The sequence below is a fragment of the Pseudorasbora parva genome, chromosome 14 (genome assembly GCF_024679245.1).
Source record: "Pseudorasbora parva isolate DD20220531a chromosome 14, ASM2467924v1, whole genome shotgun sequence".
In the NCBI taxonomy this organism is placed as follows: domain Eukaryota; kingdom Metazoa; phylum Chordata; class Actinopteri; order Cypriniformes; family Gobionidae; genus Pseudorasbora; species Pseudorasbora parva.
The window spans coordinates 4,117,463-4,142,463 of NC_090185.1; the positions used below are offsets into that span (position 1 = coordinate 4,117,463).

The window sequence follows — 25,001 nt, forward strand, 5'->3', positions numbered from 1 at the left end:
TTTGCTCATTCAGTCAACCGGCAATGGCATTTCAACTGGAATAATGTCAATTTGTTCACTATGAAGCTCAGTCTTTCTAACAAGGCTAAAAGAGACTGCCAATTAGCTCTCTTACACAACCTAGTGAGCTGCAAAGCTAGACGGTATTTTAAGGCCTCACCGCCACGCTCCGTATGAAAAGGTTGCTTCAAAATGTAAGATTTGGCAAAACTGTAATACTGCAAGTATACTTTGTGGATAGAGGTGTAACGGTACACGTATTCGTACCAAACCGTTTCGGTACAGGGCTTTCACTGCAAAAAATGCTTTTCTTACTCAGTATTTGTGTCTTGTTTCGAGTCCAAACATCTAAATATTCTTAAAACTAGAAGTATTTACTAGACAAGCAAAAGTAATTGTCTTGTTTTGGGAAGAAATAACTCAAAATGAAGTGAGTTTTTGCTTAAAATAAGAAAAATGATCTGCCAATGGGGTGAGAAAAATAATCTTATTTCTGTTTTGGACGGAAACAAGATCATTTTGCCTGTTTTAAGCAAAAACTCAATTCATTTAGATTTGACAAGACAAAATGACTGAGTAAGAAGAGCATTTTTTGCAGTGTAGCATTTTAATTTGTGCCATTTCGGAGAGTTTGCTACCTTAGAAGGTAGTTTTTGAACAGAGCAACACCTTTTTGACAACCTGAATTAAACCACAACCTGTTTTTCGAGTAGCCTTACCCGTGACTTCTCCTCCAGTCTGGTCATCATGACCACGGTGGCGGCTCGTTGCTCCCACACCATCCTCCAGAAATCTCCAAAGGTTTCCGGCAACGGCCCCTGCGTGGCTATGTATGCGTTCTGCTTCCTGTAGCCGTCGATGTAGTTCGCGTTGATGTAGTCGCTGCCTGTTATACCTTGAAACGAAGCATGAAGGTTGGTAACTGTAAAAGTTAGAGTCAGAATGGCAGAGACGTTCACTTTAAAAAGGGACATATCATAAAAAAAGCAGGATTAGGAGCAGAAACATAACATATGACATGCAAGGGATAATGTCCACCCAACCAGGTGGTTGTTATCTCAGAATAAACCCCGCCAGAGTGATCGGGACCCCGAGGCGAAGCGGAGCATCACTCTGAAGGGGTTTATTCTGAGATAACAACCGGCTGGGTGGACATTATCCCGCTTATTACACGGCTACTAGTCTCAAATAAATTAGACACTAAATATTGTCTTGAGATTAAATATTTTATTAGCTCTTACGCAAAGCTTCCGCGAAGAAAAACAGCTCCAACCTGCTTTAAGCCTTTATCTATTGCTGCTAAATGTTGAAGATGAATGCTGAAAGGGTTAGTTCAGCCAAAAATGAAACCAAGCCTATGATTTACTCACCCTCAAGTCATTATAGGTGTTTATGACATTCTTCTGTCAGACAAATACAATCAGAGTTATATTTAAAAAGTCCAGGCTAACGTTAATCCCAGCAGTAGTTGGAGCTGTTTCTGAAGTCCATAAAAAATGCAGCTGTCCGTCAAATAACGTGCTCCACACGACTCCGATGGGTTAATAGAGCCTTCTGATTCCAATCGATGCGTTTGTGTCAGAAAAATATCCATATTTAAAACGTTATGAAGGAAACCCGCCTTGAAGTCTTCCATTGTAACCCACGGCTGTTTAAGACACAAGATGGCGCCAGCGTTAAGCACAGAAGTAGAACCGGTCAAGATAACTCGTAGTACCCGGATGAGCGGCTGTTATCTGGAAATAACGTACCGCTGGAATGCGCGATTGACCAATCAGAATCAAGCATTTCACAGAGCCGTGTAATAAGCAAAAACGATAGCCAATCATAAAAGAAGAGTCTTATAGGTATAATAGCACAAACAGCTTGAACTGTTGTCTCGTAAAACTACATTTGAGCTGTTTTGGCACAAAAACACTTGACTAATATTACATGCACTGCAAGAAATGCGTTTCTTACTTAGTATTTTTGTCTTGTTTCTAGTCAAAATATAAAAAGATTCTTAAAATACTCAAAATGAAGAGAGTTTTTGCTTAAAATAAGATAAATAATCTGCCAATGGGGTTCTGTTTGAATTATTAGATATTTGGACTGGAAACAAGACAAAAATACTGAATAAGAAGAACAAATTTTTCTAATGTGGTTTAATGCCCTTTGTTTCTAGACAGTTCCAAAATGGCTGACGCTGTTGCTGTGTGAGTCTGTTAACTGGTGAGAAACTTGCTACTCCACTAACGTGATATACAGTCACAGTCTGGTTAAAGGCTATTGCAGAGCTTGTGACAGATATCCATCATAGAAAATAATCCCCATGAAAGAAAAGCCATTGAGCCCCTTCACTGCCTTTTCTCACTCTCTTCCAGCTTTTTCGGCCCGGTCTCGCTCTCTGAGGGCCGGCCAACAGCACCCACTGCAGCTGATTTAGGGCCAGATGCTATACGATGGAATTAGGTTGGACTAGGCCTAAATCAGCGAGCAGAAACCCACGCCGGACCAAGTCTCGCTCTCTTTTTGCCATCGCTCTGGGCGGCCGCAGTAAATCTCCCATAAAGCAGCCAAACATTCTCCCATCTAAGCTCAGGATCCGCGAGGCGGCGGGAATAGAAGTAAAGCCCTTGTGTGCCACTGCTAGAGGTAACAATCTTACGGTCCAGGTCTTGAGACCTCTCAAAAGCACATAAATGTGGCCTTGGCTCTCGAAAAATGTGGATCTCAGGTTCTGGATCTCCACCTTTAAAGGGATAGTTCACCCCTAAATGTAAATTCTGTCATCCTTTACTCACCCTCATGTTGTTCCAAACATGTATGAGTTTCTTTCTTCTGCTTAACACACAAAAAAGACATTTTGAAGAATGATTGCAACAAAGCAGAGAGAGCAACCATTCACTACCATAGTATTTTTTTTCCTACTATGGTAGTGAATGGTTGTTCTCTGCTTGGTTATAAACATTCTTCAAAATATCTTCTTTTGTGTTAAGCAGAAGAAATAAACTCATACAGGTTTGGAACAACATTAAAGGGGCGGTGAAATGCTGTTTCATGCATACTGAGCTCTTTACACTGTTAAAGACTTGTATTCCCATCCTAAACATAGACAAAGTTTCAAAAACTAATGTTGGACGTTTGATGGAGTATTTCAGTGTCAAAAATACTCCTTCCGGTTTCTCACAAGTTTCGGAGAGTTTTTTTCGAGTATGGGTCGACTTGACGTTTATAGAGCGGAAGGTCCTTGTATGGGCCGTACGGGCTCTTCTCCCGGTAGGGTGCGTGCGCGTGACTAGAGCGAGAGAGGAAATGCACGCCGTAAACACTCTCAGGTGCAGATCCAGTCGATCCAGGCGCCGCGCTCCACTTTATTCCTATGGGTGACGTCGAGCGACTTCAACGCTTCAGCACAGCATTCTGGGAAGGCAGCGCTGCATTTGAACCGATTTGAACGCAGCAATGATGGGAAGCTTCACAACATCGCTTCAGTCGCGTCGCAAAGTGGATTTCCACGTCACTGCTGTCAGGACTTCACCAAATCATACCAAAGAAGTGTGTTTTTGACGGAGCGGTCCCAGCGATAAAGGTTCGGTCCTGCTTTGGAAGCAGCCGGTGAGTAAAACTGCTTCAGATGTCTGTGCTGTCGGCTATCGCCGCGTGAGTAAACATCAGTAAACGACACGATCGCGTGCTTCGTCATTCAAATGCGCTAACGGTTACTCCATTGTTGTTCTCTGTATAACGTTACACTAGTCTGACGTGCAAAACCGTTTTGCTTGCTACTGCTAAGGTTTAGTCGCATACAATAGTCCATAAACCGAATCATGTCCTCATACACTGCGAGTAAACACACACAAATGTGGAGAGGCCACTAAATACAGTCCATACCACAGAGACGGACGTCCTGCTGTTGCTGTTTCTCCTGTTCAATTTATTTCAGCCTCAGATTTGATTCTGGATCATTATCTGTATTAGCTGAGATAGCGATGGGCCTCTCCACGCTTGAGGACGTCACCGCTTTGCGCGCTTGTCATTCTTTAGCTCCGCCCACACGATACGCCTCCAGCCGCTCGTTTTTTTCCGGAAAGACTCGGTACAGCCCATATTTCTTTTATAAATATAATAAAACTAAAGACTTTTCGGAGATATGAAGGATGCAATACTACTCTATAGGTACTCAAGATTGACATGAGATTGACTGAAACTGAGTGTTTCACCCCCCCTTTAAGGTGAGTAAAGGATGACAGAATTTTCTTTTTTGGTTAAACTATGAGTTTCTTCTGCTGAACACAAAAGAAGATATTTGGAAGAATGTTTGCAACAAAGCAGAGAGAACAACCATTCACTACCATAGTATTTTTTCCCTACACTGCAAAAAAATGCTCTTCTTACTCAGTATTTGTGTCTTGTTTCTAGTCCAAACATCTAAAAACTCTTAAAACTAGAAGTATTTACTAGATGAGCAAAACTAATTGTCTTGTTTTGGGGAAAATAACTCAAAATGAAGAGAGTTTGTGCTTAAAATAAGATAAATAATCTGCCAATGGGGTGAGAAAAATAATCTTAATTCAAACAGAAAACAAGATTATTTCTCTCACCCCATTGGCAGATCATTTATCTTATTTTAAGCAAAAACTCTCTTCATTTTGAGTCATTTTTCCCAAAACAAGACAATATTTTTGACTTGTCCAGTAAATGTTTCTTAATGTAAGATTTGTTTGATATATTTAGACTAGAAACAAGACACAAACACTAAGTTAGAAAAGCGTTTTTTGCAGTGAATGGTTGTTCTCTTTGCTTGGTTATAAACATTCTTCAAAATATCTTCTTTTGTGTTCAGCAGAAGAAATAAACTCATACAGTTTTGGATCAACATGAGGGTTAGTAAAGGATGACAGAATTTTAATTTTTGGTTGAACTATCCCTTTAAGTTTAGGGGTCTCCTCAAATCCCTCAGTAGGAGCAAATGCCATTAATCCTCAGAAACAAGTCGCTTGTAATTACACTCGAGGTCCGCACTCGCTTCAGACCTCTGGCAAATAACCTACGAGAGGCATATTTAATTGTACAGTTTATCCAACACAAAAACCTCAATCACAAACACAAGCCCGCGGTGCTAAATTGTTGTTTTCGTGCTTTAACAACGAACAATGAAACACTTGGCTGTGCTCATTTTCAAGCCCCCGCTACGTCGGAGAAAAAAGACAAAATTAGCAATCAGGGGTGGAAAAAAGAAAGCCATTAAAAGGCTCTTCCCCGTCTCACAAAGCGATCGCGGGAGTGTTTCGCTTTAGTCATAGCTAAGTGAACAGAGCACGGCTGCCTGCACGAATTGTTCCACCGCTGTGTCTAATGGCGAAATCACTGCACTGTAAAATGGAAATTTCGAACTTGATTAATTTATGCATTTATGGGCGCTGTCTTTGTGATGATTCTGTTACGCTACGTTATTGCTCATCTAAATTGGGTCGTGGTGAACTGTGGCAAAAATCACGGTGACGCGACGACAAGGGAGGGAACCTAAGGGGGGAAAATAACTGTAAACAGAGCCGAGCATTGACAGTCGCCTCTGGATGTAAAAAAAAGCGCGTTCGCTTTAACAACGTAACCGCAGAATCTCTTCTGATTTTTCCACTGGTGTTTTATGTTTCATCCAAAAAGCTTGACAGCCTCTATACCTCAACCGAAGGCTCTCTGGGATACGGCTGTTTCACTTCACAATTTGCCTGCTAGCTTAATTTTGACTGCTTGTGAATTATCTGACTCTTGTTTCTTGTGTGTGCGCACGCAGACAATAAAATTGTGTGGGAAGGGAAGAAAGTAAATTGATTTATATGGATAAACACATAATAAAGACTGGCAATCCTCCCAAATGCACTTCCTTAGATCAGCCTCACTGCAAAAAATGCTTGTTTTTCTGGTTTCCAGTCCAAATATCTAAATATTCAAGAATAATATCTGCCTAGGAAATCGCCTAGTCTTAATCTGCATCACTATTTGTACTCGTTGTGAATACGCAGAACACAAGAAGTAATTAGGTGGGGGGTTGTTTGGATTGGAGATGCTAGCCGGCAACATAGGATTCCATTCATTATGCTAAGCTAAGCTAGTGAGACAAACATGAATTTGCCCACGTATCTAAATGTAGGAAAGAAGTTGAATAAGCCCTATTACTAAAAACGCTGGAGTGTTCCTTTGGGAGAGTTTTTGCTTAAAATAAGATAAATAATCTGCCAATGGGGTGAGAAAAATAATCTCAATTCAAACAGAAAACAAGATTATTTTTCTCACCCCATTGGCAGATTATTGATCTTAAGCAAAAACTCTCTTCATTTTGAGTTATTTTTCCCAAAAACAAGACAACAATTTGTACTTGTCTAGTAAATGTTTCTTAATGTAAGAATTTTTAGATATTTTGACTAGAAACAAGACAAAAATACTAAGTAAGAAAAGCATTTCAATCAAGATTTCAATCAGAAACAAGATAATTTTTCAAAACAAGAAAACATGTCGTTTTACTGATCTAGTAAATGCATCTTGATTTAAGAATTGTTAGATATTTAGACTAGAAACAAGACAAAATTATTTAAATAAGAAGAGCTTTTTTTCCAGCGCTCTTCTGAAAGGTTTTAGGATACATTTCTCTAAAGGCCTTTTTTGTGAAGCCAGACGGAAGTGTGGGGGCGACAGCAAAGTTCAGTCATTCTGGAACCTCTAGCTGCAACGTATTGAGACTGTGTGTGTGTGTGTGTGTGTGTGTGTGTGTGTGCAGATATGCCCGACCTTCGATGGGCGCCAGGATTACGCGGGAATGGTCGTAGGCGATGACGTTGGCGTATCGGTTCTTGGGTTTGTTGACCTCCAGGTTGGAGTGCTCCCAGGTGAACTGTTGACCCGGATCGATGGACTGTGGAGAGAAAGTACGGAATAAAAAAACCACCCTCAGGGCTTTTCCCAATCCCTCAGCATCACTGGCATGAATACTAATGTGAGAAGAGAGTGAGTTTGCATCCGCTAGAACATCAGAAGAAGGTGTAGAAACAGAGGGGAGTTCAACATTCAGAAAGCGGGGTTGAGTGAGGCCATTGGGCCTGGGAGGACTAAAACTAGCGGATGGGAACGAAATGGGAATCCTTCACAAAGCAGCTCGGATAAACACGATACACGTCCAATCCAATCAGAGCGCACATTAACACGTAATTAAAGGGTTAGTTCGGCTAAAAATGTAAATTCTCTCATTAATGTGGTTGGACAGCTGTCAGACCTCCGTTCATCTTCACACACAGATGAAGATATTAGTGTTGAAATCCGATGGCTCAGAAAGGCCTTCATTGACACCAATGTCATTTCCTCTCTCAAGACCCATAAAGGCACTAAAGACGTTGTTACAAAGCCCATCTCACTACAGCGGCTCTACAATCATTTATGAAGCGGCGAGAAGAGTTTTAGTGTGCAAAAAACCCTAAATAACGACTTATATAGTGATGGCCGATTTCAAAACAAAGCTTCGAACCCGTATGATTCAGTGAATCGATTCATGATTCGGATCGCCAGAGTCACGTGATTTCAGCAGTTTGACACGCGATCCGAATCATGAATCGATTCACTGATTCATAACGGTTCGAAGCTTTGTTCTGAAATCGGCCCATTACTATATAAGTCGTTATTTCGTGTTTTTTTGCGCACTAAAACTATTCTCATCTCTTCATAAAACGATTGTAGAGCCGCTGTACACCGTTAAATGTACAGTTTTCCGAAGTGAAAAAGAACAGGTCATTGTGTAATTAACAGTGAAAAACCGTAAATTGACATTCCCACAATTTCCCATGTGTGTGTTCAAACACTTCACATTTGATGCATTTTTATTGAATTAACTGTTTCTTCTTAGTTTTTTCTAATCACTTATGTACATTAAGGTTTTATTTTACATCTAATGTTGTTAAATTAATGTTTATTGCATTTTTGAAAAGCCATGTGTGTTACCATGATGGTGTTTGGTGTTTAGTGTTTGTGTGTGCACCTTCTATATGTTAATATTGTCCCCCCAAAAGCTGCTTGTGATGAGCTTTCACCACTGTAATTGGTGGCTGTCAATCTATATCAAAGGTACATAACAGATATTAGCATTTCAATAAGTTGGTAATTTAATATTATTTCAGTTAAATATATTTTTACCGTAATTGTTTTATAGTGTACACATTATTATTACAATATAAACTTTCAAATTATAGGGTTTTGAACTGTAAAATAAACAGTTTTTAGCCATGATTACCACATTATAAACCTTTAAATTATATGTTGCTGTGCCATAAAATCTAAAACGTTACTGCTGTATGCAACCACAGCTGCCGGTTTTTTTTTTACCATAAATTTGATGAGTATTTTTTTACAGTGTACAGTTTTGAATTGTTAAATAAACGGTTTTCAACTGCCGTATTTTTTACGGTAAAATTCTGGCAACCACAGCTGCCGGTATTTTACCGTAAATTTTACGGGGATTTTTTTACAGTGTAGTGAGATGGGCTTTGTAACGACGTCTTTAGTGCCTTTATGGGTCTTGAGAGAGGAAATGACATTGGTGTCAATGAAGGCCTTTCTGAGCCATCGGATTTCAACACTAATATCTTCATCTGTGTGTGAAGATGAGCGGAGGTCTGACGGCTGTCCAACCACATTAATGAGAGAATTTACATTTTTGGGTGAACTAACTCTTTAAAAGCCTTCTACTTAAGAATATTCACAAGCATTCGGCCAGGTAGCTTCGTTGGGAGCGTTACGTGGACAGTGAATAATAGCAAAAGGAAACGCTGATAAAAGAGTATGTTCCTTCCTATGAGGGGGTGAATTATCTGCCGCCAGCAAGATAAATGCCACCACATCCCCAATATGAGAATTTCTGAATAAATATTCTATTCCCCTGTCGGGGTAATTTAGTATTCCATTATGAGTCCGAGCCTGTTTTCGGGCAATGGCTCCGTCCCAGCTCCTCTAGCTTGAGGGATGTTTTCATTTAGGCGACGGTATCTGCATGCTGAAACTGGGACTAAATAACCCACAATGAGGGGTTTGATGTAACTGTTTACCCTGTGATAATCACAGGCGCAAATAACAGAGCATGGATCCTCCACAGGTTGTCCGTGCTCTCGAACACGTCCCTCTTATCATCAACCCTGAAAACCGCCTGTGGGTTTTAACGCACAGTCTGGATTGATTTGGTTCTGCTCCAAGCCAAACGCCAGATTGTGCTAGGTAATCCACCTAGTTAGGTAATCCACCTAGCCCACACTACACTGCAAAAAATGCTCTTCCTATTTAGTATTTTTTTCTTGTTTTCAGTCCTAAATATCTAAAAATAAATCTAGATGCATTTACTAGATAAGGGGTGAGAAAAATAATCCGTAACACTAGTATGGGGAACACATATTCACTATTAACTCCGCCTTTTGCCTCAATAAACTCCTAATTTACTGCTTATTAATAGTTAGTAAGGTAGTTTTTGTAGCGTTTAAGTTTAGGTATTGGGTCGGATTAAGGGATGTAGAATAAGCTCATGCAGAATAAGGCATTAATATGAGCTTTATAAGTGCTAATAAACAGACAATATCATAGTAATATGCACGCTAATAAGCAACTAGTTCATAGTTAATAACTGAACCCTAAAATAAAGTGTTACCAAATAATCTTGTTTCCGTCCGAAACAAAAATAAGATTATTTTTCTCACCCCATCGGCAGATCATTTTGCCTGTTTTAAGCAAAAACTCTCTTCATTTTGATATTTTTCCCTAGAAAACAAAAAAACATATCTTACGTCATTTTACTAATCTAGTAAATGCATTTTGATTTAAGAATATTTAGATATTTGGACTGGTAACAAGAAAAATAAATAAATAAGAAGATTATTTTTTGCAGTGCATAAGCATCCCTAACGTTTTTTTCTTCTCTAGCTCAGTTTTCCACAAACACCCCTCTTTGATTTAACAGCTACTATTAGCATACTAGCAGACACTGAAGATCAAAAACTAAATCCCACTACGCAGCAACAGTTGCAAATTATATCATCAGCTGACCTCAATTATGTACTTGAAATGCCAGTTTAAAGGGTTTTTCTCTTGCAGTTTCATTTTAAACCTTTAGGCGTTCCCTGTTCCAGAAGAAACTCTGAAGCTAATATCTGGTAGAAGGTGACTTTTGCTGGATTACGCCACTGTTTTCTCACTCTTTGCAGGTAGCGAGGTCAGAAACTAAATATTCAACAATCTAGTACTCCTTCATTCAGTTAGCATATGAAGCTAATGCTAATCTATATGCTAATCCAGTGTCCCAAAAATGATAGCGGGTTGGCTCAACTGAAGCGTGCCCATGTTCCTGCTGAGATATAAGGTCTGGCTCACGCTGGGAGCCATTTAAGACGGCATTAAGCCCCGGGGGTGTTGATGGCAGTGCTGGCGTAGCACGCTGTGATTTAAGATGGACGACGACATTTGCTCTATGCAAATTAAGGCTGATTCAGCAACAGTGAGGGCTAATCAGCAGCCGTTACATGTACGAGCCAAGCACTCCAAACAGAGACATCCACGCCACTACAAAACCCTGCAGCACATGAGTAAATGCCATATGAACAGTAAAAAAAATCTTCTCAATTGGCATTGAATTATCAGAAAAATTGGTTTTGAATAGCTAACGATCTTTATCAGAACACAAAATAGCACTAAAATATGTTTTAGCAGTAAAAATATGCACTGGCGAGTGTATGAAACGAGTTGGCCGGTAACTTTTTTATGAATCCTAACAATGCATTAACGTAAACAAATGGGAATGTTGACGGGCCAATGGTGCATCGTCACAAAAGTTAAAGCCTTGACAATTTAAATATTCATGCACAAGAGGATGTGAAAGGGAGCTTATTTCATTACTCACACACTGTGTGGAAACTTTCGTGTTAACGCTCAGAATGCCGCTTCTCAGACAGTGCGGAAAGACTAAACTAAGCTCTCTTCCACATATTCTTGCGCTTGAGTGGACAAATTTACACAAAATTATGTAAAAAAAATGGCAAGTATCCTAGTAAACGTTGTCAGTTATGTCTCAACTAAACGGACAATACATGTGTATCAGTATATTGGATCTGTGCATTCACTCTTAAAGTGACAGCAGCCTAATATTCCTGCTGCCGTTTGTCATTAATGTAAAACAAAGGACAAAGAAGAAAATCACTCAAGGCTCTTGACTGAATAACTTTAATTAATAATTAAGTAAAAATTATGTTTAATATATATAGTGAAGAATATGCAGTGATATTTTACATTGGCTTGCTTATTGACATTTTTGCACTTGAAAACGTCTGTCAGATCTACCTGAAAAGCACTGTTTATTTCATTTGTATCTTTGTTATATTGTATTTATTTGTGCTTTTGCTGCTTCTTTTTTATTACTGACTGTTTAATTGTCTTTGATAATATTTTAATGTATATTAGTTAGGCAAGTAGTTATACATGTGGCATTGAAATTGGAAATTTCACTGATATTATGGTGCTATTACTGCTTGTTTCATGGCCAGTTAAAGGTACATTGTCATTGGCAGGAGTGGAAAAAAGATTTAGGCCCTGAAAAATAGTATTTTTTGCTAAAAATGTCGTACCTCGTACTCCTGGGAGAGCTTCAGGTTGTCGTTGGCCTTCAGTAGGTCTGTGTGCTCGGCTAACTCCGAGATGGGTATGGGAGGGTGGTTCATCATACCTGTGCACCGATCAGGAGAAGAAGACACAAAAAGACAAGGTCAGTAAGACCACCGTGGCAGGAAAAGCAGTTAGAAGCAAAATCCCCAAACTTGGCGTCAAAAGCGGGATCAGGTGTGGGGGAAGACACCCAAGCATGTAAGACAATGAGGTGGGACTGGAGTGAGGTGATGTTAGGGAAACAGTGTGACCAGGCCAGAGCTCTACATCATCAATCCGACCAATCAGGATCGTCCTAATACAGAAAAAACGACAGACAATACGAAGGAAAGAACCTAAGGACGATTGCTAAGGTGCTACAAAAACCCCAAACCAATTACAATGCTGATAGGGGGTCAAATGGTGCCTAATAGCTTTGCAATATTACCAAAGCAATGAAACGTCTTCTTGTAGCTAAAAAATGATGAGCAGAGCACACTCCATGCACTCAGACAAATAAGTTTGTACTAATAAGACAAAGGGAACAATACGCTTGGTTGCCTTCATGAAACCAAACAAATCTAAGAGTCACAGAAACAACCCCAACAATCTGCCCTTGAGAAATATGTTCAAAACATATTAGATTTAATCAAATGCACAGGCCCAAACCACAAGATTGAAGCTAGTCACCCTATGAACGTTATTTACAGCAAGAGTGATGGGATCTGTTCCCAATGTAGGGTTAACCCTATGTTACTCTAAATCAGAAGTATCCAATCCTGCTCCTGGGGGACCACCTACCAATGGGGTTTAGCTTGATCCCCAATTAAACACCTGAAACAGCAAATTGAGGTCTTAAGGATCGCCAGAAACATTCAGGATTGGAAACCCCTTCCCGAACCACAACTCTAACCCTGCCAAGTAGGGAGTTCTGGCAGTCTGAAACTGTTTATCGTAGACTTGAACACCAAAGTATTCAAGCTTATGTCTTGTATTTCACTAAACAGGCTCATTTGCATGCCATTTATGGTCTTGCACGAAATAAATTCCAAAAACGAAATATGTTCTTACTTTCATTGTCTTGCCGCTCTGGGAAACAAAAACAAAAAATCTGGAACGCTTCCACACTAAACACCAAAGATACGAGCAAGCGAGAAGTAGAAAAATACAATATTGCCTTTCTCTGGAGGAAAAGTCTTGCCTTAATATTTCCAACAGCTTTTCTTTTGGCAGAAGCTTGCAATAATTTCCTTATGTAAGACCTCGTTTGAGCAATGATGGGAAATAAAGCTCTCGAGGTGGAGGGCTGTGATGATGGGGGTAATCAAGGTAAGGTAGGGGGTGTACTCGAGAGTTCTGGCCTGGGTTAGGATGACCCGATAGTACCAGTGCAAAGTGCCATGTTCTCTGCTTCAGTTCAGTCAAAGCTAAGCAAGCGTGTCACAGAAGCAGCCACCCATGCTAACCCTATGCCCTTTCCTCAAACAAGCACTAGTAAGCACAACAACCCTGTTGGAGTTAATCTAGTTGTTAATTACCAATGGAATAAGGACAATCTCTTCCTAAAATGGACGCTAACTTATTTACAAAGGCTTTCATAGTCTATTTCAGAGGTCAAAAGGTGGCTTAATGTTGACATCTTCCTTCAAGAGTGCTGTGATTTAATTAGGCATGGATAATCTGCATAATCACATTAGCCATGCTCAATTTGACCTCCAGTTGACACGTTTTTTCTTCTTCTCTAAATGTTGTACGCCGCAAATGACTTCGCTTGGGTTTGATTGAGATTGGACTTGCTGATTGGACGTTACGACACCAAAAAATGATGCAATGCCACTCAACAAGATGCATTGAAAAAGTTCTGGCTGTTTTTTGTATTTTCCCCGAAAACAAACACTAAACTATTGTAATAACAGGTCCACTTACAGATCACTGCCAGTATGTGAGAATTTGTTGAATTTCCGGACGCATTTGTTAGTCTACCAATGTTATTTTCATCAGCCTGGCCAAGCTCTTAGAGATAGTCTGGAATCAGTTTTAACCTCTTAAGGTGAACCAAGGTAATGTATGCCAAAGCACTCTCGGAAAAGATGCGAAGGGCAACTTTGGCAAACAACCTGAGATCAGACCTGCATGCAAAATGACAACAGCCTCCATAATGCGGCGAGAAAGGCCAATCGAAGCCCAACAAACTCTTTCCAATGTCAACCTATTCCTCAACTTTGCTCCGTGTCAACAGCAATTACTCATCTTCCATCTTTCTATTTCATGAACAAGCTGTTATTTGTTTGTTCTCAGGAATTTTCTCCCTGCAAGACGTAAGAAACAATTACTTTTAATCCGATCAGGGTGCAAAAAATGCTTTAACCTCTGCAGATGACACAAAGTTTTCATAGGTATCAAAACGTTGTATGCAACTGTTAATGAATTAAAACCGCACATCAACATTTACTAAGAAATTAAGATAATTAAACTCATTGCCTTTTGGTTGATAGAATAGACATTACAAACAAGGCATTATATACATGACCATCAGTATATGTTTTATAATTAACCCTCTGGTGATGTTCAGTCAAAAATTGGGTTTGTTAATTTTTTTACTTTATCGGAATGGTACAAAACTTGGTAAACGTTTTGGCATTTGCTGTGTGAACACAAAGAAATCTTGGACATGATTTGAAAAGGTTAAATGGTCCCGGATAATAGTCGCACTTGTATTGTTTGCCGGTCAAAAACGAGCGCATTAGAAATGAATGGGCAGCGAATAGTGGAAGGGTTCGGTACTGCACCCAAACAAAATCTCACCAAAAGCTCATTTTTTGAGATATCAACCTCAAATATGGACCACAACTTGTTTTGATTAATGGTGTTGATTTTCTTGCGGTTTTAGAGTAAAATGTGTTTTAGAAAATATATATCGGCGCACTTTTCACTTTTTTAAACTTGTGTCACGTCTGTAATAATCTTTAAATAGAGACCAATTTCAGTCCAAAGCATTCAAGAGTCACGACAGTTTAAGTTGGAAATGTAATTTTCAGGCATATGTTAAAAAAAGGTGAGTAAATGAATTATAACTACTGCATATATATAATTTAGTAGCATAACCCCCCCCCCTAAAAATACAAAATATTAAATAAAAAATATTAATATTTTTCAAATAGTACATTAATTTAATATTTAAAAACAATTTCAGTCATTCTGGACAGACACGTGAACAGCACCAGAGGGCTAAGCACATTCAATTTCATGTATGTATGCGAAAGGCACTAAAAAGTCTGTTTAAGCAAAGGTATAGTCTTCCAAGGACAAATTCCTGTTGTTATTCATTTCCTTTCTGCTCTCTCTGCCAGGATTTTTGCGTCTCTTACTCTTTTTATCCCATGCAATCAAGCTCAAGATCAGTGAGCGCGAGAGAAGAAAACTGTCTAATTACATATTTTCAGTCTCTTATTTGCGCTTGACAGGTGATGCAAATAACAAATCCTTTTGATATCCTCAGCCGCTGTTCGCAAAATGATTTTATGCGATTGTTCATTTACATATAAAAGGAAAAAACGCCTGGTATATTTCCCCATAAAAACAACAAAAAAGGGAGCCGTGTTTCTCTTTCCTCTGGCTCGCTGAGGGCGGGAGGGATGTATCAAATGTCGGACTATTGTTTGCGGAGGGTTTAATTAATTCGGCTCGTTATCTCTGCCTGCAGAACGACCCCATCGGTGGAGAGCGGAATGGGCGGCCGGGAAAAGGATGCTGGAATGTGTGGAGACCTGTGTAAAAATGATACAGCAGAGCCGACTCTATATCATCAGCTGCGACTGCGGTGCTTTTACTGTGGATTAATAGAGTGCAGCCAACAGCCTGTGAGAACAAAGCAATCGACAAGCACAAATACTAAACAAATCAAAAAGGAAAAATCAAAAGCCGTGTTACGATGAAAGTTAAAAGCAGTCATAATTGAGATGAAACTGCTAACTGCGTTTGCATTTTAACTTCCCACAGAGGCATAATGTGGAACAAATGTCTATTATGGAAATTATGGAGTATCTATACATGTTAAAAAATATTATATGCTTTATATTTATATGTTATGAACTTTTATCATGTTGGCTAACATTGCCTTTAAAGCAACAAAAATAAAACAAGTAGGAAAATAGTATTATTTACTTAATTTATCAAAACAAGTAGGAAAATTGTTGGAAAGTGGGGAAAGTAGGAAAATAGTATTATTTACTTTATTTTAAATCTATATTATGCAGCCAAAATCAACAATAAGTAGGAAAATATTATAATTTACTTAATTTATCATAAACAAGTAGGAAAATAGTATAATTTACTTAATTTATCATAAACAAGTTGGAAAATATTATAATTTACTTAATTTATCATAAACAAGTAGGAAAATAGTATTACATTTACATTTAAATGTACATTTACAATTTAAATTAAGTAAATAAGTATTATTTACTTAATATATTAAAAAAGTAGGAAATATTAAAATCAACTTTATTTGATCAGAAACAAGTATTACTTGTTTTGTCCTAAATTATGCAGCCAAATTTTTTTTATTATTTACTTAATTTATATATAAAAAAACAAGTAGGAAAATAGTCAAATTAACTTTATTTGATCCAAAAGTAGGAACATTTTATTATTTACTTGATTTTATTTAAAAAAGTAGATTTTTTTATTTTTTTACTTAATTTTATAAAAATAAGTAGGTAAATATTATTATTTACTTTATTTTAATTCTAAATTATGCAGCCAAAATAAAAATAAGTAGGAAAATATTATAATTTACTTAATTTATCAGAAACAAGTAGGAAAATAGTATTACATTTACATTTAAATGTACATTTACAATTTAATTGTACATTTACAAGTTAAATTAAGTAAATAAGTATTATGACTGATTGATTGATTGAGATTACAAAAAGTAGGAAAATATTAAAATTAACTTTATTTGATCAGAAATAAGTAGGAAAATAGAATTCCTTATTTTATTTTGTCCTAAATTATGCAGCCAAAATAAAAATAAGTAGGAAAATATTATTATTTACTTAAAAACAAGTAGTAAAATAGTAAAATTAACTTTAAAATTAACTTTATTTTATCAAAAAGTAAGATAATTTTATTATTTACTTGATTTTATTTTTTTTACTTAATTTTATAAAAAAGTAAAAAATAGTATAATTTACTTTATTTTAACCTAAATTATGCAGCCAAAATCAAAAATAAGTAGGAACATATTATTATTTACTTAATTTATATATTTTTTAAAAACAAGTAGGAAAATAGTAAAATTAACTTTATTTGCTCAAAAAGTAGGAAAATGTTATTATTTACTTGATTTTATATAAAAAAAGGAAAATTGTATTTTTTTTACTTAATTTTATTTAAAAAAAGTATGAAAATAGTATTATTTACTTTATTTTATCCTAAATTATGCACCAAAAATAAAATAAAAATAGTAGGAAAATAGTATAATTTACTTTCTTTTGTCCTGAATTATGCAACAACAACAACAACAAAAAAACTAGTGGGTAAATAATAATCTTTAATTTATTTTATCCTAAATTATGCACCTCATATAGGAAAAACAATACAGTTTTAGGTTTCATTTGAGATATGACTCCTTTTAACTTTTCCAGGGTTACGGGAGTGAACATTAGCGCAGATCTGGCAGTTTGTGAAGGGGTGGGGGGGCAAAGTCATATGCAAATGTAGTCTGAGAACACAACCCATTATTTCGGATGTGAGGCAGACGCATTAAAAAAAGATAAGAAAACACCAAAGCCCAGCGCGAGATGTCAGCACTAACTTTCATAGTCAAAACCGGCTTCACTGACAGGACTGCTTAGACCCGAATCTGTGAAAAACAGCAAACACCAAAAACAAAATGAAAGAAAAGAAAAGCATCCCTTTTGAAATGCACTGATAATTAGTTGAGAACAAAATAAATGGCAAAATAAGAGAAATGCAAGGAAATTAATGAGCTTCTCCTTTATACATCTCTAATTAATTTTTCAAACTGTATTGTGCATTTTTAAACAGGCAGGAGAACGGACCACCCCTGCTTTGAATGAAGGCGGTAATCCTCGCGAGGGTCCTCGGCGTTGGATCCGAAGCCAAGCAGTCTGTCAGACAGTGAAAGTAGGACACTCACTCATAAACCAGCCATCCTTCATCCAACATCAGAGCCGCTGAAGTTTATTACACATTCAGAACGACATTAAAGGGTTAGTTCACCCAAAAAACGAAAATTCTGTCAATAATTACTTACCCTAATGTGGTTGGACAGCCGTCAGACCTCCGCTCATCTTCACACACAGATGAAGATATTAGTGTTGAAATCCGATGGCTCAGAAAGGCCTTCATTGACACCAATGTCATTTCCTCTCTCAAGACCCATAAAGGCACTAAAGACGTCGTTACAAAGCCCATCTCACTACAGCGGCTCTACAATCATTTATGAAGCGGCCAGAATAGAGTTAGTGCGCAAAAAAACACGAAATAACGACTTATATAGTGATGGCCGATTTCAAAACAAAGAATCAACCCGTTATGAATCAGTGAATCGATTCATGATTCAGATCGCGTGTCAAACTGCTGAAATCACGAGACTCTGCGATCCGAATCATGAATCGATTCACTGAATCATAACCGTTTGAATCTTCAAGAAGCTGTGTTCACTGCAAAACAAATAATTCCTTACTTAGTATTTGTGTCTTGTTTCTAGTCAAAATATCTAATAATTATTAAAACAAGAAGTATTTACTAGACAAGCAAAAGTAATTGTCTTGTTTTGGGGAAAAATAACTTTTTTTTTTTTTAAATAAAATAAATAATCTGGCAATGGGGTGAGAAAAATAATCTTAATTCAAACAGAAATAAGATTATTTTTCTCACCCCATTGGCAGATTATTTATCTTATTTTAAGCAAAAACTCTCTTCATTTTGAGTTATTTTTTTCCCAAAACAAGACAATAATTTTTACTTGACTAGTAAATGTTTCTTAATGTAAGAATGTTTTAGATATTTTAACTAGAAACAAGACAAAAATACTAAGTAAGGAATTTTTCACAGCTTCTTGAAGATTCAAACAGTTATGATTCAGTGAATCGATTCATGATTCGGATCGCAGAGTCTCGTGATTTCAGCAGTTTGACACACGATCCGAATCATGAATCGATTCACTGATTCATAACGGTTCGAAGCTTTGTTTTGAAATCGGCCCATCACTATATAAGTCGTTATTTAGTTTTTTTGCGCACTAAAACTCTTCTGGCCTCTTCATAAATGATCGTAGAGCCGCTGTAGTGAGATGGGCTTTGTAGCGACGTCTTTAGTGCCTTTATGGGTCTTGAGAGAGGAAATGACATTGGTGTCAATGAAGGCCTTTCTGAGCCATCGGATTTCAACACTAATATCTTCATCTGTGTGTGAAGATGAGCGGAGGTCTGACGGCTGTCCAACCACAGGAGGAATTAATGACAATTTACATTTTTAGCTGAACTAACCCTTTAAGTCAAACACATTTCTCCATAGCGTCTGACTCTATGGTAGTGTTTTGAAGAATAAAGTCTCTAACAATCATATGGCAGCGTCGCTCGAGCGGTAAGATGGCATACGGTCAGAGTTTAGGGCTGGAGAGCGGGCGGATGAGGAACGTCTTTAGCTTCTGTTGTCGAGGTCTGAACCATCTGTGATGACTTTAGGCTCACGACACCTATGCAGACGGCACAGATCAACATGCTAGCAAGTGGATCCCATTTGAATTAGCATTACAAGTAGGCTTTCGAGAAAAAAAACACCTTTTGAAATGAAAAACTGTTTTATGCTGTATGTTGGCTAACATCATTTTTATTTATTTATGCATGTTTAATTGGTGGTCATGATTGCATTAGACAAAGTAAAAGATTAATAAAAGGCAAAACTGTATAGATTTATTAATTCAACAGTCATATCGGTTATCATTTGTAGCATAAAAATAGTTATCGGTTAGCAAAATCTGGCTTAAGCAGACTTTGTCATCAATAAAACAAATAAATAATAAATAAATAAACATATATATATATATATATATATATATATATATATATATATATATTCCAATATATACTTTTCTTGCATTCTTATTTATAATATGTATGTTTTTTTTTTACAATATATACTTTTCATGCATGCATTAAAAATATGTATATGTGTCTATTTATTATTTATTTATGTTTTATTGATGACAATGTCTGCTTTAGCCAAAATAATTAACTGTATAGATGTAAAAATTTTGACAGTCATATCGGTTATCATTTGTAAATAGTTATCGGTTATCAATATCGGCCAATATGTTTATATGGTGCATTAGTTATTGTATAAATTAAGTTTATTATAAAACAATAATCTTATTTCTGTTTGGGACGGAAACAAGAAACAAGATTTCAATCAGAAATAAGATTATTTTTCTCACCCCATTGGCAGATCATTTTGCCTGTTTTAAGCAAAAACTCTCTTCATTTAGATTTGATTTTCAACAAAACAAGAAAAAATATCTCATGTCGTTTTACTGATCTAGTAAATGCATCTTGATTTAAGAATTGTGAGATATTTAGACTAGAAGCAAGACAAAATTATTAAATAAAGTACTATTCACACGGGATAAGCAAAGCCTGTGATTTTACTTGAATTTACTGGCTTTTTGAATCCGCGTTTGTGTTCAATCCTCAAATAAAGATTCAAACGGTTATGAATCAGTGAATCGATTCATGATTCGGATCGTGAGTCAAACTGCTGAAATCACGTGAGATTAGCGATCCAAATCATGAATCGATTCACTGATTCATAACCGTTTGAATCTTTATTTGAGGATTGAACACAAACGCAGAAGAGAAGACAATGCTGAATAAAGTCGTAGTTTTTGTTATTTTTGGACCCAAATGTATTTTGGATGCTTCAAGAGACTCTAATTAACCCACTGATGTCTCATATGGACTACTGTGATGATGTTTTTATTCCCTTTCTGGACATGGACAGTATAGTGTGCATACACTCGCATACGCTCTCGGACTAAATATAAAATATCTTAAACTGTGTGTGAAGATGAACGGAGGTCTTACGGGTGTGGAGCGACATTAGGGTGAACTTACCCTTTAAGAAGAGCATTTCTTTGCAGTGTATTCTCCTGTGTGGGCCGTCTTGCCTAATAACACATTTAAAATGAGTCCGGCGCGCTTTCGTCTTATTCCTCGCCTTCCTCGTTACATTATCAGAGGTCCGCCTCGTTAGAGTCGTCCTCGTTGGACTTTATTAATTGAGGAGCGTTCAATTTGTGACGCGACGTTGTTCTTTTTAAGTGCGGGGTGTCATTATCTCTTTGCTTGGTGAATTTTTATTTAAGCAGACATTTTAGCCCAATTAACTGGGACGGGGAAACATTTGCAACATTTCCATTAGCTAATAGGGGCCATTGTTCAGAGGAGCACACTTCAGTTCACATGGATGACTGGCACATATGGCGCCCAACACTGCGCTTATCCTAATGAGACGAGACACTGGCGTTCTGTTCGATTCGGGACACATTTAGGGTCCGTTTTTATGCCTCCTCTTCCGCCTGTTCATATGAGGATCAAGTGTTTTAGAAGACAAACATTTTCATTAGCAAACCGTTTAATGCCACACGGCAAAAAATGCTTACTCAGTATTTTTGTCTTGTTTCTAGTCTTAATATCTCACAATTCTTAAATCAAGATGCATTTACTAGATCAGTAAAACGACATGAGATATTTTGTCTTGTTTTGTTGAAAATCAAATCTAAATGAAGAGAGTTTTTGCTTAAAACAGGCAAAATGATCTGCCAATGGGGGGAGGAAAATAATCTTATTTCTGTTTGGGACGGAAACAAGAAACAAGATTTCAAACAGAAATAAGATTATTATTCTCACCCCATTGGAAGATCATTTTTCCTGTTTTAAGCAAAAACTCATTTAGATTTTTTTTCAGCAGAAAACAAGCAAAAATGTAATTTTACTGATCTACACTGTAAAAAAAAAAGTGTTGGTTTAACTTAAAGCTACACTGTGTAACTTTTTTAGTTTATTCTTAGCTGAAAACACTTAGTTATTTCAATAATATATGTATATTTACTTCTTTCAAGTAATAAAGTATTCTGGTAAGTTTATAATATGCCATTGAAAACACATACGGGTGAGGGGTTCGAATGCCGGTCGCCATGTTGCCCCTCCATCTTGAAAGTACAGTAGCCACAGAGGGACATATGCGTAAATTCAAGCTTCGCCTTTCGCGTTTGAACACTCGATGGCACCGTGTCGATGTGAAGAGGAGGATTGCCGTGTTAATCTTGGACTAAATCAGCCACCGTAGGAGTTAAAACGACATCAGAATTGAGAGGAACAGAAACTAATATTCACTGGATGGTCATAAACCTTTACACCGCTAGATGGGGAAATATCACACAGTGGAGCTTTAAAAAAGTAAGTAACCTGGTTGCCTTAAAATTTAGAGTTTATTGAAATGAAAAATTTGAGTTGATACAATGAAGGAAATTTGTTTAATAAATAGAAACTCAAAATATTATTGTATCTGAACCACATAAAAAATGTAATAAATCATGAAAATAGCACTATTTGGCTGCGTCATCACAAATAAAATTACCCAATACGCTTACACAATCTTTTAATAATATTTTAATAAAGGTTGTCGAATCTCAAATTTTTTTTATTGTATTAACTCAAAATTTTAATTACAATGAACTCAAAATTTTAAGGCAACCAGGGTGATCCGAATCATGAATCGATTCACTGATTCACAACCGTTCGAATCTTCAAGAAGCTGTGTTCACTGCAAAAAAAAAAAAAAAACTTAGTATTTTTGTCTTGATTCTAGTTAAAATATCTAACATTTCTTAAAACAAGAAGTATTTACTAGACAAGCAAAAGTAATTGTCTTGTTTTGGGGGGAAATAACTCAAAATGAAGAGAGTTTTTGCTTAAAATAAGATAAATAATCTGCCAATGGGGTGAGAAATATAATCTTAATTCAAACAGAAGACAAGATTATTGGCAGATTATTTATCTTATTTTAACCAAAAACTCTCTTCATTTTGAGTTATTTTTTCCCAAAACAAGACAATAATTTGTACTTGTCTAGTAAATGTTTCTTAATGTAAGAATGTTTTAGATATTTTAACTAGAAACAAGACAAAAATACTAAGTAAGGAATTTTTCACAGCTTCTTGAAGATTCAAACGGTTATGATTCAGTGAATCGATTCATGATTCGGATCGCCAGAGTCACGTGATTTCAGCAGTTTGACACGCGATCCGAATCATGAATCGATTCACTGACTCATAACGGGTTCGAAGCTTTGTTTTGAAATCGGCCCATCACTATATAAGTCGAAAATAGCACTATTTGGCTGCGTCATCACAAATAAAACACACAATTACCCAATACGCTTACACAATCGTATAATAATATTTTAATATAGGTTGTCGATTCTCAAAAAATGTTTATTGTATTAACTCAAACTTTTAATTACAATAAACTCGAAATTTTAAGGCAACCAGGAAACTTTTTTTCGAAATAATTTTTTCAGTGTACTAATAATGCCATATAGTAACTTGTTTTTAATCCTTATGATTTCATAAAAAGTTTCTTCTCGGTTCTTCTGAATTCTTACAATGTCATAGTTAATTTCTTAAATTGATTATTTTATGATAACATAAATAATACATAAAATGGTTCTTATAGGACTTCGGAATTAGGTACTTCTAAGGTTTTTTAATGTCACAAAATAAGTATAAAATAAGCCACATAAAACATTTTAAAGTTATTATAATACCATGAAAGAACTTAAGGTTTTTATGATATCATTGGGTTTTTCGTAAATGCATCTTGATTTAAGAATATTTTTGATATTTGGACTGGAAACAAGACAAAATTACTAAATAAGAAGAGCATTATTCAAGACAATTTTATTTTTATAATTTTAAGCAAAAACTCACTTCATTTAAATTTGATTTTCAATAAAACAAGAACAAATATCTCATGTCGTTTTACTGATCTAGTAAATGCATCTTGATTTAAGAATTGTGAGATATTTAGACTAGAAACAAGACAAAATGACTGAGTAAGAAGAGCATTTTTGCAGTGAATAGGAAAAGAGGCAGCTTTCTCGTTTTCTCCACCTCCATTTTTCTCATCTGTCTCTCGTTTTATCTCTTTCGCTTTCGGCAGCGGCCGCGGTATGACCTCCTCGAGGCGAGATTATCGCCTTTGAAACAAGAAGCGTTTGATGGAGAGACGCTTTCGACGAATTCACTTCAAGCAGCCGTGGAGAAATGTCAGACTGGGTTTAGTGGTCCAAAGCCGGCGACATGAGAACGAGGTTTGAACTTGAAGGATTTGGACGAGACAATAGATCGTCTGCTTTTGAATGAGAGGAGGATGTTGGATTTCATTCAGGGCTGAAGGAACATTGAAAGCAATTCTTGAGCTAAAATATTAAATAACACTGATTGACAGGCCGTACACAATTATTAACTAATAAACCGCATCAGTAGAGATGCAAATTAGAAATAGCAGCAGGTGCAGCGGAAACTGACGGATAAATTAAAGTTAAATGACAATATGTTTCACTTCAAAGTGTTTGAAAAGGAGAATATTAAAATAATGTCAAAAAAGGCCGTATTTTTTATGCAAAATATCATACTTTAGATTAGTGAAATATGACCCTAATAATAAGAATGACATGTTCTTCACTGCAAAAAATGCTCTTCTTCCTCAGTATTTGTGTCTTGTTTCTAGTCCAAACATCTCACAATTCTTAAAACAAGAAGTATTTACCAGACAAGCGAAAGTAATTGTCTTGTTTTGGGGAAAATAACTCAAAATGAAGAGAGTTTTTGCTTCAAATAAGATAAATAATCTGCCAATGGGGTGAGAAAAATAATCTTAATTCAAACAGAAAACAAGATTATTTTTCTCACCCCATTGGCAGATTATTTATCTTATTTTAAGCAAAAACTCTCTTCATTTTGAGTTATTTTCCCCAAAACAAGACAATAATTTGTACTTGACTAGTAAATGTTTCTTAATGTAAGATTTTTTTTTTAATTTTGACCGGAAACAAGACAAAAATACTAAGTTAGAAAAGCGTTTTTTGTAGTGTTGACAGATTTGGTGGGATGAAGCGGTTCACAGTCGCAGAAAGGCGATCAGATCATCTGTGTGTGTGTGTGTGTGTGTGTGTGTGTGTGTGTGTGGGCATGTTTTTGTGAAATATCAGGACACAAATGTGTATAATGCCATGGGTATGACACAGGTATTACAGGAGAGGGTGAAATATGA

The 25,001-nt window shown here is 36.6% G+C and overlaps 1 protein-coding gene across 37 annotated transcripts in view; it reads right to left on the reverse strand.

Annotated features, from left to right (window-relative positions):
• Positions 1–25,001, reverse strand: part of ptprsa (protein tyrosine phosphatase receptor type Sa) — a 361,627-nt gene that overhangs the window by 33,979 nt on the left and 302,647 nt on the right. For 14 of the 37 annotated variants that reach the window (XM_067415256.1, XM_067415253.1, XM_067415250.1 and 11 more), the window contains 4 exons: positions 17,459–17,506; positions 11,625–11,722; positions 6,769–6,892; positions 720–922 (listed from right to left, as the gene is read on the reverse strand). In XM_067415256.1, the coding sequence (XP_067271357.1) occupies positions 720–922; positions 6,769–6,892; positions 11,625–11,722; positions 17,459–17,506 (473 nt within the window). The remainder of the gene's footprint in view (positions 1–719; positions 923–6,768; positions 6,893–11,624; positions 11,723–17,458; positions 17,507–25,001) is intronic. The other 23 variants (XM_067415266.1, XM_067415265.1, XM_067415268.1 and 20 more) reach the window with 3 other exon arrangements.